This window comes from Petaurus breviceps, unplaced genomic scaffold, assembly GCF_028583685.1.
Source record: "Petaurus breviceps papuanus isolate PSGF00001 unplaced genomic scaffold, PetGlider_PUasm1.0 178, whole genome shotgun sequence".
In the NCBI taxonomy this organism is placed as follows: Eukaryota; Metazoa; Chordata; class Mammalia; order Diprotodontia; family Petauridae; genus Petaurus; species Petaurus breviceps.
The window spans coordinates 1,256,618-1,277,057 of NW_027185777.1; the positions used below are offsets into that span (position 1 = coordinate 1,256,618).

A 20,440-nucleotide genomic window follows, 5' to 3' on the forward strand; every position below is an offset into this window, starting at 1 on the left:
AGGAAGGAAGGAAGGAAGGAAGGAAGGAAGGAAGGAAGGAAGGAAGGGAAGGAGGGAAGGAGGGAGATGAGGTTGGAGCAGCACGCTGGGGAGAGGCCGAGGCGCAGGCGCAGACGGCGGGAGCAGCGCTCAGGCAGGGCCCACTTCCCGCCGAGACGCAGGGGGGCGCTGTGTCGGCGGAGCCGTCTCCTGGACGTTTCGCGGCGCCCCTCGCTGTGGGCGCTCGGGTGAAAAAGGAGGAGGAGCTACCGCTGCCGCTGCCGCTGCCGCTGTAGCCTCCCGATCCTCACCGCCCGCGGTCCCTTAGTCCTCTCGGCCAAGCAGCAGCACGGGCAGCCGTCGGGCACCATGGGCAAGAGGGACAACCGGGTGGTAAGTGTCCCGCGCCAGCGGGAAGGAGGTGGCCTCGGCCCGGCGGCCCAGCTCCCTCGGCGGCCGCGCGGCCCTGGGGCCTCCCCGAATCCGGCCCGGCCCGCCTTCCCCGGGGGACCTCGGGCGTCGCTTTACCCAGCGCCTGCCGCCCTTCGTGGCCTTGCTCGGGCGGCCCGGCGGCGGGGCCGGACCAGCAGTCGAAGAGGGGCCTGAAAGCGCTTGCCTAGGCCCCAGGGAGATGGCAGGACCGCGGGCCCGGCCTGCTGCTCGCGCTCCGCCTCCCCTTGTCCCCGCCCGTCCCTCCCCCCCCCCCCCCCGTCCCCTCTCTCCCTGCCACCCCTCCCCCTCTCCAAGAGGGTCTCCCCGCTAGGGGCAGGGCTCGGGCAGCCCCCGTTCCCCGGAGCCTCTGCAGCCTCGTCCGCGGGCCTGGGGCCGGGGCCCGGCCGTGCTTTGTGCTCCCTCCCGGGGAAGGTCCGTCCCTTCGAGACCTTTGTTAAGTTACGGTCTCTGGAGGAGGGGAGGGGTCCCTGGGGCCGGAGACCGAGCCGTGGGCAGCCGCGGCCGGTTCAGGTGGCACCATCTGGGTGCTCCCGGGCTTCCCCCGCAGCCCCGTGCATCTTGGGTTGGCACGCATCGCGTTCTCTCCCGCCTGCCCGTGCTGGCTCACCTGGCAGAGGGGCCGGGAGTGGAAAAGCCCTCCGCCCGGCCCCTCTCGGGGGACCCGTCTCGTGCGCTGCACCGGCTTCTGGTCATGTTTTATACCGGGGAAAAGACGGTTTCACTTAATGTGGAATCGGGAAGGACCGCCTAGGGCTCATCTAGCCTCCCACTCTGGTCTTTAGAATGGAAAACTGGGACCGAACCGAGCAGGGAAAACGGCTTAATGGAAACAGCGTTGGGATGGGAGAGGAGAGAGTATGCAATGGCCTTGGCATAAAGTTGACTTTGAAGTGCTTTTCTTCGAGCGTCTCTGGAGCCTCTGGATAATTATCTCCATTACACCGTTAGAGAACCCGAGGCTTCCAGGGGGAGGTGACTTGCCTGTGGTCACACAGCCACTGAGTGTTGCAAGTGGTAGAATTTGAGGCAGTCTTCCCGTCTCCGGGCCAGCATTCCTGACTCTGCTGCTCGCGCTTGTGTGTCCCTGGTAAGTCATCTCCCTAAGTTTGGGATGACCTTCCAGCTCTCGGTGCTATGTCGTGCCTGATCATGCCAAGGTCACTCAGCTAGCGAATGGCACAGCCAGGTTCAGAAGAGGCTTTTCCTTGCCCCAGGCCTGTGCTTTCTGTATAGTACTGTAGTGCTGATGTGGATTCTGAAGTTTAAAAATTAAAAGAAACACCACCTTTCGGCCTGAAAAACTGACATTTTCTAAGATGGACTTAAAAGCAATTCTGATGCTTTTGGTCAGTACCTTCCTACTGCTGCTTCTGCAGGCAATGTTGTTTTTTGTTTTTAATAGCTCTTTCGTGTTTGTGAATTTGTTTAGATTTAACGGGACTCAGTAATTTACAGAAGCTAGATTTAATAGCAGTTGCTTTCTGAGATGCCCTTCCTGTTCTTTATAAATAATTACAGTGTTCCTTCTACGACAATGATCCATCTCCAGTCAGCAGTCAAATACCACATACCACTTACTTCCATTTTTCCTAAGTACTGACTCCTACACTTGCCACCTTGTGCTTCACATTAATTTTCTCTTAGCTATACTAACGGAAAAGTACAGAGGCACAGATAATTGAAAAGTCATTTATATTTCCTCTTGGCATGTGTTCATATACTTATGCTTCAGGTAACTTCTGTGAGCTGTGCTAATGGAAAAATACAAAAGCACAGATAATCCAAAAATTATTTTTTTCCTTTTGGCTTATGTAGTTATGTTTCAGTAAGAGGGGTTCTGATCTGGAAATTTACAATGCTTAAATGATGTACTCAGTGTGATATTCCATGGAACTAACCAGTTTCTGGAAACCAGACAGTTTCTTTGCTCTCCTTATTGGAAATAAGTAACATCACCTCAGACTGAAGGAGGGGGGAAAAAAATAAAGCTCTGTGGACACATTAAAAAAGGGTTTTTTTCTGAGTGAGATAGTAAAATGTCTTAGTCTTAAAAGAACTTCCTTATTGGGCTGAAGGCTAGATACAAAATAAATGTCAATAAAAATACGTTGTTCGTGCTTTCCCAGAAGTTTATTTAGGAGTAATCTGTGCGTCTTCTAAATACAAGTTGACTTTGGGTTCCTAAAAACTGTCAGCCAAGCACAAGGTCAGAGATGATCAACATCAGGTGGACCTGAGGATAAATTTTTTGGCCCCAGCAGGTACCTGTAAGTAGCATTACTAGCCAGGTGTTTTTTGTGATGTAAATTTTTTGGGACTTCTTTTTGTCCAAAGTAGACACCGGAGAGATATAAAACCATAGCATGACACAGAAACAAAAATTTAAAAATAAAAAGAAATATTAGTAACCTACATCATATTATAATTAAGATAACTTGGACAATTTGCAAAGCTGCCTTTAAGATGTAGTATATAGTGAGTTTGTTATTATTGCCAATGGTAGTAATCTTACACAAACAGTTAAGCCTTAACAAAGCCTTCTAGTTGGTGCCATTCTTAATATTACACAGATTATAATTCTTTGCAAAGGCAGTTGATTAGAATTTATAAGAACACAACAGCAAAAAATTAAATATCTGAATTTATGCTTCTAGCCAGTCTGACCCAGTACTTAAATTCTTAGCACTAGTTCCTCAGAAATCCCCCAGTTGCGGCTGGTCCGATTGCAGTGGTAATTATAATTAATTGATTACAGTCGGTTACAGATTTCTTTGTTCTTTGGGGCGGCTAGGTGGTGCAGTGAGTAAAGCGCTGGCCCCGGAGTCAGGAGGACCCAAGTTCGGTTCAGGCCGCAGACACTTAACACCCACGCAAAAAAACTAGCCTTTTGTAACCTTGGGCAAGTTATTTAACCCCAATTGCCCTCCAAAAGGCAAAAAAAAAAATCCCCCCCCGTTGTGAATTACCTTCTGCGGAGTCTTCTGCCATGGTTTGGAACTACTGGTCTGACAGAATGGAGACCTGGGATCTCATAGTCCTGGCCCCATCCCCAAATTTGGGCAAATCATTTAGTCTGGCTATACATCAGTTTCCTCCTCTGTAAAATCATGGGGTTGGACTAAATGATCTGTAAGGCCTAACTTGCTGTGAAATGAAGTGATTTTACCACTTCTGGCTCAAGTGAGAAATTATCTCCAGAAGATTTATTATCTTTAATTAGAGAGTTGAAGAGGTTCTTATATGTTATTGGTAGTGGTGGTACTGCTGACTGTGCCAAAAAAAAAATCGGGGAAATGTGTAATTCAGATATTGCAACAATGTAAGAGAAATTGGCAATTTTTTAAAAGATTTTGTTACAAATAGAATGTTACTTATATAAACAATTGCAGTATATTTTTCTTTTTGTATGTCAGTTATTTAGTTCTAAACCTTTACAAATAAGCTTAAGAATATTTCATCTTAAACCAAAGACCTTTATGTGTAAGCCAAGAATATGTTGGCATAATTAATGTGCTCATGTCGATTCTGCCAACTTTCTGTTCTCTTTGAGTAAATTGAATATGAGGGCCAAGTGACTGAGATTGAACCAAAAGGAATGTTATAGCATTCAAATAGTTTTAATAAAACAACATATTTCCTTTTAGGACCCTAGCAAGAAAATCTTTTTGTTTTGCTTTAATCCTTCTTGAAAATATTTCTAAGATGTAGTATATTTTTATGTTTTATAAGTGTGCTATAATTTAATCTTTTCTTTGAGGATATCATGTGATCAGGGTGATCATTCTGAATAATAAAGTACAGTATTGTACTGCCCAATACTAATGAATGAATGGCTTAGACTGAGCTAAATCTCAATTATAAATTCTCAAGATATACAGGAAGTTGCATTTTTTTCCTAAACGAGTTCTTCCAGGCTAGGCCTTTTTTTTTTTTTTTTAATAATTTTCCTTTCAAAATTGGAGGGGAAATTTTAATGGTGATTCCAAGTTTTTACTATTCTTTGATTGTTGGTTTTCTTTTTTAGCTCAGTTTTTATAGTATAAGGGGGAAAGAAAGCATAGGAGTTATTTTTAAAGACCATCATTTAGTTTTAATTTATTTCTTTTTTTTCCCACCCTCAAGGCTTATATGAATCCTATAGCCATGGCCAGATCTCGAGGTCCTGCTCAGTCTGCTGGGCCAACAATACAGGATTATCTGAATCGGCCAAGGCCCACATGGTAATTGTAAAAACTTTTCATTTATTTACTGTTATTTTTTTTAAAAACTTATTTGTTTGCCAAAAGGATACTTAAGACTTGTTTTGTTTATCATTAAGCATTTAGTGGCTACATTCCTTTCCATATAACATCAAATCAGGTAGAGTCATATTCCACAAACAGTTTTTACATTAAGAAATAATAAATCTCAGAAGGTAGATTCCATGTTCTTTTAAAAATATCTTTTTGAATGTTCTTATCTTTCATAGTTTAGCCAGATTTTAGGATATATTAGTCCTCTGACCTCTTTTAAGATCAGAGAATGAGAACTCATAGTTTGAAAAAACTTTGCTTTACTCAGTACATCTGTTCTAAAATTTGGAGATCTAATGTACTGGTTACTGACTCTTTCTGATGTAGTTTATTTTCCTTGTCACTATTCCACAGGGTGATATCAGGCATGAGCCTTTCAGAGGACTCCCTCTGAAGGTATAATAGTTGAAACATGCTCATAATACTTAATTCTTTTATTTTAAATGAAGCTCACTATATCAGAGCATTGCTAAAAGTGACAACTAACTGGAGGGAGTGCCCTCACAGGGAAGGAAATGACTTATCAGTAAATATTTTAGTAAATACAATGAAGGGTATGGACAAAGACCAAGCTTCTTTCTCAAGAGTCTTTGGAAAGAGATGGTGATTAACACTTCCAGTTGCTTGGTTTAAAAGAATATTAGCAAAGAAATTCATTTTATGTATAATAAACCGTAAAGGTTTGTGGGGAAGTTATTAAGTGGAATTCATTGCTGAAACTTTCCTGTACTTTTCACATCCATTTCATGAACTCTGTCCATCCCCTTCCTCTTCTATCCATTCCCTCCCTGATTAAGGAAAATATATTCAAATTAGAAAAATTATTACATTTCATTTGGAAATAATTTTTTTAAAAACATCTCTCAACTTTTGATCTCTTCTTGAAATCTGTGGCTCTTATCTCTTTGATCTGTATAAACTTATGTTCTTTTTCTTTTAAGGGAAGAAGTGAAAGAACAGCTAGAAAAGAAAAAGAAAGGCTCCAAGGCATTAGCAGAATTTGAAGAAAAAATGAATGAGGTTGGTGAACAGTGTGCTTTTTTATATGGAAGCTTTTTTGTCTTAAAAAGCCTTTAAATAAAATGTTTTCCATTTTAAATTGTTTATTTTTGTTTTAAGGTTTTTAAGTTAAGCTTTCTATAACAGCAGTATCTATATTATATAGTAAACTTAAGTATTTCACTCACTCTACCTTCTTGGTAACTGAAATGTAACTAGTCTGGACTTTCCAAACTTTACTCTTGTCAGTTTTTACTGCTATGTTATCATTAGAATTGTAAGTGCTTTGTAGGAGGAAGGGTTATTTGATCTTTGGATATATAGACCTTAAAACATTTTCCCACAAAACTGAAAAAGCTAAAATATCAAACTACTAAAAGTACTTGTGGATTCTTGTTCAGTCATTTTCCAGTTGTATCCAACTCTTTGGGACTCTTATTTGGGGTATTCTTGGCAAAGATACTGCAGTACTTTGCCATTTCCTTCTCCAGCTCATTTTACAGATGAGTAAACTGAGGCAAACAAGATTAAGTGGCTTGCCCAGAGTCACACAACCACTAAGTGTCTGAGACCAGTTTTGAACTCAGGTCTTCCTGATTCCAAGTCTGGTGTTCTGTTACTCTACCACCTAGCCGCTGCACTAAAACTACTAACATTTTATTATGGGTTGATACATAGTATTTCAAATCTTAGAGGAAAAAAACTTTAAAGAAGGTGCTTAAATATGTTAAAAGAAAAATGTATTTTACCCCCCAAATAGTATTAGACTAAAAAGAACAATAAGAGAAATCTCGTGGAAAAAAAGCAACCAAAAAAAGTTCTGGTAAGTAACTGTTCTCAGTCAAGATATATACAAATATAGCTACAAAATATTTTACAGAAATAAAGGAAGATGAAAAAAAACAGAAAGGAAAATGGAAATAATTGAAGAAAAATTTAATACAGTACTTATGACTGGGCCATGCCAATATAATTAAAAATGATGGTAAAACCTAAATTAGCCTAAAGATTTGTTCAAACTAATAGAACTAGATGAATTAATACCAAAATTAATTTGGAGAAATAAAAGGTCTAGAACAGTGATTCTTAACATATTTTTTGTTTGGTTTTTGGTTTGTTCAGGTTTTTTTTTTGTTTTGTTTTGTTTTTGTCATGAGGCCCTTTAGCAGTCTGGTAAAACCTGTGGGCCTATAAAAATATTTTTAAATGCATAAAATAAAATTCGTAGGATTACAAAGGAAATAAGTTACTTTGGAAGAGTACCAAAAACTTGGTTAAAAAATAAGTTTGCACATTCCAGGTTAAGAACCCCTAGTCTAGAATCTGAAGGAGAAATAATAGAAGGGAAAGGTAGGAATGAGGGGATGTAGCATATTCAGATTTCAGACTGTGTTATAAAGCAATAACCACGAAAACTATTTGGTACTAGTTAAAATCTAGGAAAGTAGATCAGTTTAACAAATTAAATAAGCAGACAAGAAGTGATCAGACACCATAGCCCAATAAAGCCCAGAACATAAAATCGTTTGAGGAAGGGCTCCCCATTTGACAGAAAATTGAAAAGCTCTTTGGCCAGCCTTAGGTTTAGACCAGCAACAATAACGTATAAATGCATGTGTGACAAAAGTGTAAAAGGTTTCATGGCTCTAGTAGGGAGAAGAGTAACCAAAAAAGGGAGATAGGAATTTAAAATGTCAAGAGCCATTTTAGAACAAGAGATCAATGTTCATATGATGGAAAGAGTTTTCGAAAAACAAAATTGCAATTTTCCAGTAACTATATTTAAAGTTGTTCCAAATCATTCTTAAGAGAAATGCAAAATAAAACAATTAAGATTTCACCTCACACCAAGGAAATTAGGTTGACTGAACTGTAAATTCAGCCATTCTAGAAAGCAATTATGAATTTTATGAAAAATGTGACTAAGCTGTTCCATTTTCAGTCTGACCCTTTAACTTACTGATTCCTCTGTTAGAAATATACCTAAAGGAAGTCCAGAACATAAATAAATGGTCCATATCTACTGGAATATTCATAGGACTTTTTGTAGTAGCAAAGAACTAGAAATAAAGTGAGTGGGGCTTGACTGAATAAAGCATGGCATATGAATGCAGTAGACTATTGTGCACTAAAAATGACAAATATAAGGAATTAAGAGAAACATGGGAAAAATCATAAACTGATCTTCCTGGTGAAGAACCAGGAGAATGCTATATTCAGTGTAACCAAAAACAAAAGACATCGATGACATACTCTATCTCCATGACATGATTACTTTCTTCAGGGAAAGGATACATTAAAAAGTCAGTTCATCAGTCAGGGGAAGGTAATATGTAGAGAAGATAAAAATGGCCAAGCAGTCTCAGAGACTGAATTAAGAGTCTTAGTATTGTGATTTCTAACCGAAAATTAGTTTACCTTAGATAAAGATGCCTAACACTGTAGAGAAACAGTAATAATTGCCTACAGAAATGCAGTCTCACAGTTTGTTTTGTTATGGGCTGATTACAAATATAGTGAGGCACTAGTGAATCAGTTGCTTTCTAAACCTTTTTAAATCATTTGTTTGGAACGTAGAACACATTTCCTCACAAACATGGTTAGGTTCTTAGGCCAGACCACAAAAAGCCTTCTTTTAGAAAACATTTATTGAGCTACCTGTTTTGTTCACTTTCTGAATCATTTTTATAGAAAGAGAATTGTTTGTAATATTTTTTTTTCAGAACTGGAAAAAGGAACTGGAAAAACACAGGGAAAAATTGTTAGGTGGAAGCGAGAGTTCATCAAAGAAAAGAGAGGTAATACTCTTAGTAATAATCTTAACATACTGACCATATAGCTCCTCACGGGCAGTGTTTGTTTTAATTTTGTCTTTGTATCCAAGCACTTAGCATAGTACTTGGCACATAGTAGGCACCTTAATAAATGCTTCTTTATTAACAAATTGTAAAGTATATCCAAGATACAAATTTTTCATATCTTACCTGCTGCTAATAATGCATTTTAAAAACTGAGATCGTCTTATTACTTAGACTTCTGACTTGCAGAATTTAGTCACAGCCTGACAACATTTATTTCTTTTTAGAGAAAGAAAAAGGAAAAGAAGAAATCTGGTAGGGTGAGCAACGTTTTCCTTTTTTTTTTTCCTTTTTTGCCAAATGTAAATGGATTAAGGCCCTGAAAAGTAAGGATGATTAGTTTTATTAATAATATGGCTCAGATTAAATAACTGGGCAGAAACTAAGGCGCTGATTGTATCAATTGGGAATAGTGTTCATGATAGAAAGATGCTAACCTCCTGTAAAACTGGGACTCCATTAATATTAAAGAAGAATATTTAGTATTTGTCTTAAATATGAGTACTTTAAAATTTAGTTTTCTTTAAAGATGTAACATGTAAACAGCTCTGAGGGGAAAAAAATCTCTTGGCTTTAAAAAATCTTAATGATTCTTAGGAACATGGGCTTTTGTTACATTAGATGATAAATTAATCAGTCTTCTAGAGTAATTTGATGAGGCACAGTGAAATGAACAAATTCTGCATCTCACAAGCTTTAATTGTTTTATGTTTGGTCAAGTCTTCATCCTCTTCTTCATCAAGCTCTGATTCTTCCAGCAGTTCTTCAGATTCAGAAGATGAGGTAAGAGTGAGTTGTAGTTTTTAATATAGTACATGAAATATATTCCAAAATTGTTTTTAAATGTGTTGGCTACACTGTATCAAGACTCATTGAGAAAATGCATTATGTTGTAGACCATCAGAAGTGTTTTATTTAAAGGTTTTAATTGACAACCTTTTTAAAATACACAGTAAGATTTTGATTAATTATGCCCATATGATGGAGAAGCTTTGGTATAGACAAGTTAAAAAGCCATATGTTTAAATTGGAACATGTTTTAAATCTCCTTTTGTGAATTTATTGTATTCATTAGCAAGTTAGTAAAGAAAGGGAATATCTACAAACAATTGATAGAACCCTAGAATGTTAAGAATCAGATGGAACTTGAAGAGTTAATTTAGCCACAATATTTTATAGGTAAGGAGTTGAGGCCTGTAGCTGTGAAATGATTTATTCAAGGTCAGACAGCAAGCTAGTGCTGCAATGGACCCTTCCTCAACATCTCTTAGATGCATCCTGTCTCTCCACTCGTGTGGCCACTGCTTGAGTTCAGCCCCTCACACCTGTGGCATGGACTCTTAGAGCTCTAGGTTGATCTTCCTGCCTCCACACTCTCCCTTTTATTTTCTTCACTCACCTGCCAAAATAATCTTGCTAAGTACAGGAATAACCTGTTACTTCCCTACTCAGAAACCCTCAGCCACCACCCCTTATCTCTAAATTAAAGCGTACCCTCCTTCTGTCACAGGCTTCATCCTGATGAACCTGGACTACCTGTTACACACACTCAGTACTCACACAAGCTTGCCCAGTGCCTGAAGTGCACATCTTATGTCTGCCTTGGCGAAAGGCCTCCCTAAAGTCTACAGGTTGTTAGTGCTTTCGCCCCACATCTGGAACACTTTGATCTCTCTTTATGTTCCCTACTTTGTAGTATACTTGTGTATGTGTTGTATATCTCTCTGCACTACCAACCTCCTTGTAGACCCCACCACCACCACCAACACCACCAAATAGAATATAAGCTCTTTGAGAGTAGCAACTGTTACTGTCTGCATTCCCAGAGCCTAGCACGGTGCCATGCACTCAGGTGGGAGTGGTGGGGTTCTAACTCAGTGAGCCCGTTTATGTAGGGAGTTCCCAACATACAGTATCTATCAGTGCAAATCAGTCACTCCTCTGTTCTCTCAGCGAGTTTCCTAGGACACAAATCAAATGAATTACCTGTGGTCACATACATGTGAAAAGCAGTACTTGCATCTAGGTCTTCATGATTCCAGCACTAGTCCTCTATCTTCTTTGCCTTACCTGCCTCCTTACCATGATCATAGTAGGCATTTGATATTTGTTTGTTGAATTGAATTGTAAAGACTAGCAGATTGGGCAAAGTATTTGTGGATCAATGAATGGCAATTATATAAGGCAACTAATCCCTTTTTAATCTTTTTCATTAATTGATTAAGGTAAGAAATAAATAAAATGCAAAAATTATATCAGGAGAGTTTAATGATATAGAAACCCATTTTTTTTTTCTTAAATATTTTATGTAGGATAAGAAACAAGGGAAAAAAAGAAGAAAAAAGAAATATCGTTCACATAGATCTTCAGAATGCTCCATATCAGAATCTGAATCAGATAGTAAGGTAACACAGAAACGGGATGACAGTTCTTTTGGCATTTGTAATTAGAGGTTAGATACTCTGTTTTTAATTGCTTTCCATATATAAACTCAAATAACTGCTTACTTATTTGCCATGACTTCCACAAAGATTTTCTTATACTTTGACCTATGCAAGCAAGCATCTACCAAAACAATGTTTATTCTGTTTCTGGTGTCTGGAACTATTATCAAAAAATCTGTCAATAACATTTTAGAACAACATTGCCTCTAAGTTTCAGTTGACCTCAGAGCCTTTGCTTCAAAAGAAGAAATCCATTCCTCTTAGGGAAGAGCTAGACATCAGAGCACTGGGCCCTTTCTTGAAGAAGGTTCTCATTGCCCCTGTGCTTCAATAATGATTTCCATTAACTTGTTAGATTTTTTTCTCAGCTTCTGATTCTTGAATTCTTAAATCGATTTTAATTCCTAATCTTGATCTGTAAATATCTGAACCTTCCTCCCAATAGTTACTAATGTTGTAGCAGGTGCCCTATAAAGAGCCAGACACTTTGATGATCATGTTCCCTTTAGTACAAAAAGTAGCTTCAAATTAAGGAAACATTATTTCACCATAGCCCAGTCTTTAAACGCTATTGTCCAGGAGTGAAGCAGTGACACATCAGAACTTCAAAGACAGTGTGAAAGTCATGTAGAACACTTTCTTTGACAGATCTTAGCGCTGTGAAGCCTGTAGTACACAGTTCTGCTGAATGTGGTGTGGGTGTGCATGCTCATACTTCAGAAAAGATGTCTGGAAACGAGGAAGGGGCCTGTGGCTTGACCACAAGAGTTCAGCGCAATAAAAACAGGTGATGGTGTATAAAGAGCACTAGAATTCAAAACACTGGATTTGAAAGTAAGGCTCCAGAGATAGGGAGATAAGGAAGGATACTGGAGCATTCAGTCCCTGGGAGAATTGCAAGTGGCAAACCTCCTACTAGCAAAAGTGAGAGGTGTGAAGCTGTTCTCACAGCAACCATGCTACAGTGAAAACAAGCCTTAGCGAACAGGCGTTGCTTACATGCACCTACAGTATGCATGACCCTGTGCTAGGCTTTGGAAGAGATAGAAATAAGACAGTCCTTACCCTCATAGAGCTTAAAAATCTAGTCAAGTAAGAAACAGTACAAATACAAATAGCCATAATACAAAACAGATAAATTAAGAGACTTAGAAATAACATTGTAAGGTCTATGGGAAGTTTTTCTAGAAGACTCATAGAATTTAAGAGATAGACAAGATCTTACTGACCAATGGATCCAACTCACAAAAGGAATTCTTGCTTTAACAAACCCCTTAAATGGTCTTCCAGCCTCCACTTGAAGACCAAGGAGGAAGGGGAGCTCTCCATCTCTGGAGGCAGCCTACTCTACCCCTGGATGACTCTGGATTTGGGGGAATTTTTCCTACTATAGGTTATAGATTGCCTTCTTGGTGACTTCCACTTACTGCTGCAGGTTTTGTCCGTTTTGACCAAACAAGCCCAATCTTATGTCCTTCTACATGACAACTCTTAAAATACTGAAAAGCACTGTTATGTTGTCATCATCCCATTATACACACACACACACACACACACACACACACTCACTCACACACACACAGCCTTTTCTCTACAATAAGTATCTCTCCCCACTCCCCTATCTCAACCTATCATCATGGACCCAAGTTGTTCCTCACCATCGTGGTTTGAGGAGAGGACTGACAAAATCAGATCTGTACATTAAAAAAAAAGCTGATCTGGCACTGGTGTTAAGAATGGATTGAAGTAGGACAAATTAGATATTAGAATATCATTTAGGAAGATTTTGCAGTACTCCAGGAAGTCCTGACCTTGAATGATATATAATGGGAAGAGGAAAAAAGGGGTGAATGTGACAGAGACTGCACAGAGAGGTTGACAAGTCTAGGTAATTTTCAGTGTGGGAGAGTGAAAAGAAAAACATAGATGATACCATGTTTTTAGATGGTGTTTGTTGCCATTCATAAAAATATCAAGTCAGAAGAGTTATTTTTTGTAGGAAAGATTCTAAAGTATGGATAATGACAGCCAGACAAATAATTCCCAGGTTTTTCCCTTTGGTAGAATTGCCAGAGGTGGAGCAATTTTAATGACTGAATTAAGGGAATAGAATTAGGTCTCAGCTTTCTTGATAATAACTCAGGTCAAGTAGTCTGGGTAACACTCTAAAGGGTATTGTCCATTTTAATTGTAATTCAATGGGAAAATGGCATTTGGAATATAGAAAATAGTATTTGAGCTAATTTGGTTAGAAAGAAACCTCTTCTATATGAAGGTTTACTTCTACAATTTTTCTATTTTTAATAGCAAATATATATATAAATAGCAAATAGTATTTGCATTTGATCAATCATACCATGGTATTTATTCTTTACTTACAACTATTACATTTTAAATTGATATTTTCACTTTATTTAGGACAGCATTAAGAAGAAAAAGAAGTCAAAAGATGAACATGAGAGAGAAAAGGTAAAATTAAAAGGATCTTAAATATTTAATATGTTAAATATTTAATATGTTAATATTAAATGTTAATATTTATATGTTAGCTTTGGATGACTTGGGAATCTATCATGTTTACTGATTTTATTTAGAAATTGTACAGCAGATGCATGACTTTTTTTTTTGGACCTATTAAATCTATTTCAGGGAAGTTTTATCAGTTTCATATGTTAATTTAAGTGAAACTTTGCTTACCGAAATTAAATTTTGAGTACACTAAAGTAATAGAATAATTTACTTTGGACAGACACTAAACAATCTAAACAGATATTGGTTAGATCGAATTTTTGTAGGTTATCTCAGAAGCTTTAAATATGATGTATTTGGAGTTAAATCTACTTAAAGTGTATTTTCTTCAGAGGATAAAATGTCTTTACTTATAAAATCAGTTCATTTTAAAGCAAGTACTTGTTAACAGTTGAATCTTGTTTCTTTATGCCATAGGTGCATCTTAAAGAGCTTACTTGTATATAGATTTATTTAAATTAAATTATATTTCCCCATTTGTTTACATAATAACATCACAATTTTATGTTTTCTTAGTTTTGGAATTGGTATTAATTTGTACAACATTTCAGAATTTGAAGGAACATAAGGGGTCATTTTATCTAATTCCTTAGCTGTACAGGAATCCCTTCTACAGTACCCCCAACAAGTAATCAGGTAACCTTCTCTTGAAGGACTTTAGGAATTCTGTTAACTCACTTCACCCTGCTTTTGGATAGCCCATTCTTTCCCTTTTTTTTTTAATATTATTTTTCCTCAATTACATGTATAACTATTTGGTAACACTCATTTTTTAGTTTTGAGTTCCAGTTCTGTCCCTCCCTTCAACCCTCTCCCCCCCAAGACAGTAAGCAATCTGATACAGGTTATACCTGTAAAACATTTCCATATTAGTCATTTTGTGCAAGAAAACTCAAAACAAAAGAAAGTGAAAAATAGTATGCTTTGATCTGTATTCAGACAACATCCATTCTTTTCCTGGAGGTGGATAGCATTTTTCTTGAGTCCTTTGGGATTGTCTTGGATCATTATACTGCTGAACTAAGTCATTCATCCCACCATATTGCTGTTACAATATACAATGTTCTCCTGGTTCTGCTCACTTTACTATGTATCAATTCATGTAAGTCTTTCCAGATTTTTCTGCAATCATCCTGCTTGTCATTTCTTACTACACAGTAATATTCCATTACAATCATATGCCACAACTTGTTCGGGCCATTCCCTAATTGATAGCCATCCCCTCAATTTCCAACTCCTAGGCCACCACAAAAAGAGCTGCTATAAATATTTTTGTACAAATAAGTTCTTAGGTTCTTTTCCTTTTTTTTTTTAATGTCTTTGGGATACAGACCTACTAGTGGTATTGCTGGATCAAAGGGTATGCCCAGTTTTATAGCCCTTTGGGCATAATTCCAAATTGTTCTCAAGAATCGTTGAATCAGTTCTCAACTTAACAAACAATGCATTAGAATCTAAATTTTCCCATATCCCCTCCAATATTTATCATTTTTCTTTTTTGTCTTATTAGCCAATCTTATGGTGATATCTTAAAGTTGTTTTAATTTGTATTTCTCTAATCAGTAGTGATTTAGAGTACTTTTTCACTGACTACAAGTAGTTTTGATTTCTTTGTCTGAAAACTGGCTTTCCTGTCCTTTATCCATTTGTCATTTGGGGGAATGACCTGTGTCCTTATAAATTTTACCAAGTTCTCTATATATCTGAGGAATGATGGATTGTCCTAATTGTTAAAAAGATTTTTCTGTAAATATCTTTGCCCTTCTTCAAGTCATTATTGTAAATAAACACCTAAGTATATTAAGAAATCTATTTTGAGAAATTTTTTGAACAGTAATTTTATCCTGCAAATAATGACTCCCTAACTTTGCTTTGTATTGAAGTATTTGTTTTGTTGATAAAACAAAAGTATTTATACAAAATAGATATTTGTTGGATTAGAACCAGCAAGTATTTCTTTTAAAGAATACTGCAATATGTAACCCTGAATGAGGCATCAAGGTGTATACTAATTTAGTTAATTATACAATTGTTTTGTGGGTTGATTTTTCAAAAATATCCTTATTAGGTATAATTTAGTAAATCATAGGGAAATAAATATGGTGAGAAAATAGAGACTTTCAACTGAACAGTGTGGACTTGTTTTAACAAAACATGTTTTGTTACTAAATAGTAATAACAGCCATGAAACTTTAGGTTAATATAAAATGTAAAACCTCCCCAAATTTCAGTTATTATTTGTGGAAATAGAGATAAAAATTTTAAATATGGTTATTGTTAAACTGGATCTTAGAAATATAAGATGGTGCTATCGCTAGTATAGCTTCATTCTGAGTAGAAATAATATATGTTGAATAATTCATAGGATATCAAAAGTCTGAGCAAGAAAAGAAAGAAGATAAATTCTGAAGATAAACCTGAATCATCTGAATCTTTATCAGAACCAGATTGTATAGAAGAGGTTAGTATGTCAGTTCAGTCTGTTTTCTTCAGTTTTTTGAATGTTTCCGTTTTTTATATCCTTAATAAGCAAAAAGGATAAAGCTTGTAAACATTTGATTAATTTAGATAGCTTCTTCATCTGATATAATATGAAAAAGACATGAAATGTATAGTATGAATCTTACATAGGCATTTGAATATATTAAATTAGTATTCTACTTTTTATACACTTTAAACAGTAAATCCAAACAATTGTTGTTGGGTTTTTTTTTTTTTTGCCTTTTGGAGGGCAATTGGGGTTAAGTAACTTGCCCAAGGTTACACGGCTAGTATTTTTGTGTGGGTGTCTCAGGCCAGAACCGAACTCGGGTCCTCCCAACTCCAGGGCCAGCGCTTTACTCACTGTACCACCTAGCTGCCCACAATTGTTGTTTAGATTGAACTGATGTAGCTTAAAACTTTAAATATATTTAGAATTAAGTCCACTTAAAGTGTTTTTCTTCAGAGACTAAAATGTCTTCTCTAGAATCATTTCACTTTAGAAGTAATTACTTGTTGCACCTTGCTTTATCCTAAAGTTTATTGAAAATAGGCATTATATGACCATTTTAATACAGTTTCTGCATCTTTGCAGTATAAAACACAAATGTTTTGTGTTCTTGTTTAAACTCTGCTAGAATTTGTTTTTCATTAACTATTGTATGTAATTCTAGACATTGTTCATAGAAATGGTGTTGTACAAACAAAAGTGATTTTTGAGTACTGACAGAAATTTCCTTTTCTGTTTATGATAGAATGTTGTACTATGTACTTAGTTTAATTAGCATTAATCTTGGTAAAATAAGAAATTAATGGAGTGTTTTTTCAAGCTTCTGAGCTACTTGAAAAGCATAGACGTAGCAGACTTTGAAGAAGAAGGGCCAGAACAGCTGCCCTGGGAAAACACAATAACATTACATGGGATGACTTGGTTCTGTTCCTGTTCATGATCACTGCTGATATATCTGACCTAAAGATTCATCCAACTTTTTATTAATTATTCCTACTAGTCTCGTCTTCTCTTATCATGAGAATAATGTTGATTTCAGGCCTTTCACTAATTGTGTTTTAAATGTATTTCTTGGCACCTCAGGCCCTGAAATAATTAGATTTCACAAAATGCCTCACCTAAATTTGTGCCATGGCAACCCATGAAATGCATAAAAATACAAAATATCCCTTAATTTTCTTTGACCCTCTTTAGCTCTCTTGTTTAGTGAGAATTGTAGAAAAAGAACTAGATAGTACTAAAAGTTAGTTTTTAAACTTTACCAACAGCTACTTTTAAAAATTGATAGGTTGTTTTGATATAATAAAGTTTCCCAGCCCGTCCCCCACACACACATACACACACACAACTGCAACGCATATGCCCAGAAAAACAATGTGTCCATTGAAAGAAAGGAAAAGTAGACACTTTAATTTTGATACTCTACTGACTTCAAGTACGTTTAACTGATGTTTCGTTGTCTTTTCATTGTAACTTTTTTTTTAAACATTGTTGGAGCCCTTGTCGTTTTTACTTGATTTTATTCATTTTTTATAACGTGTCTGAATTTTTCAGATTCATTGTTTATATGGTAGAGTACCAGGGTACACTCATATGACATGAGTTTTTTAACTCTTTCAGCAATCATGAGACATGTTATTTTCAGCTTTTATCAAAAAAAATGTGGTCATATATATGTCTTGCTACAAATCTTTTACTGGGAATGTAATCTCTACGGTGGTATCAATTAATGGGTATAAACAATTTAGTAACTCTCCTTGAATAATTCCACACTATATTTATAAATAGTAATTTAGCTGGCGTCCTACATGTGGAATTTTTATCTTTGCCCAATAATCAAGTGAGTTGTTAAACTACTGAAGGAACGTGTCCATGTTGACATTCTTTATGTAAGGAAAACCAGAAGACATAGAAAATTGCAATTAAGTGTTAAGATAATGTATTGGTCCTACTAGGAGAAAAGTAGATTAAGGTGCTGACAGAAGTCCTTTCATGTTAAGAGGACCTCATCCTCTCCCTAGTAGCAGCAAGAAGCCCTATTTCATAGGACAGCTTGGTCTGTCTTACTTTGTCATACCCAGACAAATCTAGGCAAGATGACCACCATGAAGATAGCTTTTGTTTCTATTCTAGTATCCATAGCAGAGGACAAAGAAACAGAAATTATACTGGAACTTGAAGGAGATTACCTATAAATCAGGTAATGTCAGTGCTAAGGTAGAGACAAAGAAAGCATGGCAAAAAATGTTGGAAAATAGGTTCAGAATTTAAAAAAAAATTTAAAAAGCTTTTAAATTACTTGCCCTGCATATCATGAATATTTCCTACAAAAAAAATTTTGTCAGTGTCTTTGGATTTTACATCACTGTAACTTCCCAGTCTTCTCCCTCCTAGAGCTTTACCCAAAGAAAAGCAGTTAAACAACATTGGGCAGTTAAGGTACCATTGCACACCACTGGTCTACCCCCCTTTATCTGGTTGAGGGGATAGTAATAGCTGACATTATGTGATGGTGGTAACAGCCGGCATTGATGTGACATTTTAGGGCCTGCAAAGCGCTTTCTTTTATTTCAGTTAAGCCTCACAACAGACCTGTGATATGTGAATTCCAGGTTTTATCTCCATTATACAAATGAGGAAACTATGAATCAGGGAACTGGCTTGTCTACAAACAGCTGGCATATGCCAAAGGTGGGATAAATCCCATGTCCAGGCCTAGCACCTGATTAATTATGCTAATCCACATGCTGCGGTTTGTAGGTGACATTGTCTCTAGTTCAAGTTTAAGAACATTACAGGACCTCAGTGAAACCCACAGTCATTTAAAAGTAATCAAACTAGTAACACATAGAGAAAAAACTAAGTAAGGAACATAAATTGGCAAGGTTGCTTCGGTGGGCATTGGTATGTAATGTGGGTTGGGGCCTGGAATTAAACAGGAGGAGAGGGCCCTAGATCAAATTCATGATAACTTTTTTTTTCTTTTTTTTTTTTTGCTTTTTGGAGGGGGAAGGCAGGGCAATTTGGGGTTAAGTGACTTGCCCAAGGTCACACGGCTAGTTTTTCTGTTAAGTGTCTGAGGCCAGATTTGAACTTAGGTCCCTCCTGACTCCACAGCCAGTGCTGTACTCACCGCGCTACCTAGCTGTCCCTTTTCATAACATTTTTGATGACAATGATTCATATATTTATAGTATTTTAAGGTTTATGAAGCATTTTTCTCACAAGAGCTCCATGACATAATTAGTAAATATATTATTCTGTTTTACAATATGAGAGATGCATGTGACTCAGGTTAAGTAACCTGATTTAGTTCTATTGCTCCGAGTTCATGGGATTTTTCTTTCAAATGAAGATAACCAAGTTCTTCTACCAATTTTAATCCCCATTTTTGGTTGTAGTTGTCTCTCTGAATGAATGATTTGTGGTCATTCAGGGTCCACACCAAAAAAAGAAGAAAGGAAAGCACCATGCACCAACATGTATCCAAATAAATTTTATTGAAAAATATTTTTTTTTACAACCAGCTAAGGCCACAGGATACCACAAATCTCCAATTCTGCATCAGATCATTTTAGGAATGGGGGGTGGAGGTGGAGAGTGTGACATAAGTAGCAGCTCTAAAAATAGCCTCCCACCTTCTTCGTTTTGTACAGGAATAATCTCATGTTTGAAATATATTCGTTTTCCTTCCTTCCCAGGTCTTAGAGAGCAGCACTTGGTAGGAAAGCAAGGGGTTACTTCTCCTTTACTTACAGTTTGGGATCTTAGGTCATTTAGGAATCCTCTTTCTACGCATCAAGAAGAAAGGGAAGGGTTATAGCAGCCCCAGACCAGGCATTGTGAAGTCAGTTATGGCAGTCTTAGTTTAGTTGACCCTGCAGTAGGTCTCCATGGTCACACAATATGAGCATTAGCATTTGTGTTTGGACCTGGGCCTCTTCTGGCACTTCCTGGTTATACTAGCGTTAAGTTCTGCTGCATATCATGTAAAAAAACCTTTATCTCCCCAAGACTTAAAATTACAGCTGACCCAGAAGGCAGCAGAAAGAACAACAGCACGAGTAAGGCACCTAGACAGGGACATCTCACTCACTTTGAAAGGCACAGGAAGCTATGGGGGATATGATGGGATATTACATGATATGAGAGGCACATGTGATGAGGTGTCGTTTTGGTGTCCAGGAATGGCACGTGAACTTGGAGAGGAGAAGCAGCTGTCCAAACAAGAAGGGAAGATCCCTTCAGACTGTATCAGTCAGGACACAGATACCCCTGAAATGTTTGGACATTTTGAAAGTTCAGACTGTAATTAGAAAATAAATTCAAGTTCTAAAATCTTATGTTGTGTAATTTTAATTTTAATTAAAAAAGCAGCAACAACTGCCATAACTT

At 37.3% G+C, this 20,440-nt stretch overlaps 1 protein-coding gene across 3 annotated transcripts in view; it reads left to right on the top strand.

Moving 5' to 3' along the window:
- The first annotated feature begins 189 nt into the window (after nt 1–189).
- Nucleotides 190–20,440, top strand: part of FAM133B (family with sequence similarity 133 member B) — a 28,025-nt gene continuing 7,774 nt past the window's right edge. The window contains exons 1-9 of one of the 3 annotated variants that reach the window (XM_069086151.1): nt 191–372; nt 4,555–4,652; nt 5,666–5,744; nt 8,447–8,521; nt 8,809–8,841; nt 9,302–9,364; nt 10,894–10,986; nt 13,444–13,494; nt 15,920–16,015. In XM_069086151.1, coding sequence (XP_068942252.1) covers nt 349–372; nt 4,555–4,652; nt 5,666–5,744; nt 8,447–8,521; nt 8,809–8,841; nt 9,302–9,364; nt 10,894–10,986; nt 13,444–13,494; nt 15,920–16,015 — 612 coding nt within the window. In that variant the 5' untranslated portion in view covers nt 191–348. Of the gene's footprint in view, nt 373–1,153; nt 1,520–4,554; nt 4,653–5,665; nt 5,745–8,446; nt 8,522–8,808; nt 8,842–9,301; nt 9,365–10,893; nt 10,987–13,443; nt 13,495–15,919; nt 16,016–20,440 lie in introns of those variants that run through there. The other 2 variants (XM_069086152.1, XM_069086153.1) reach the window with 2 other exon arrangements.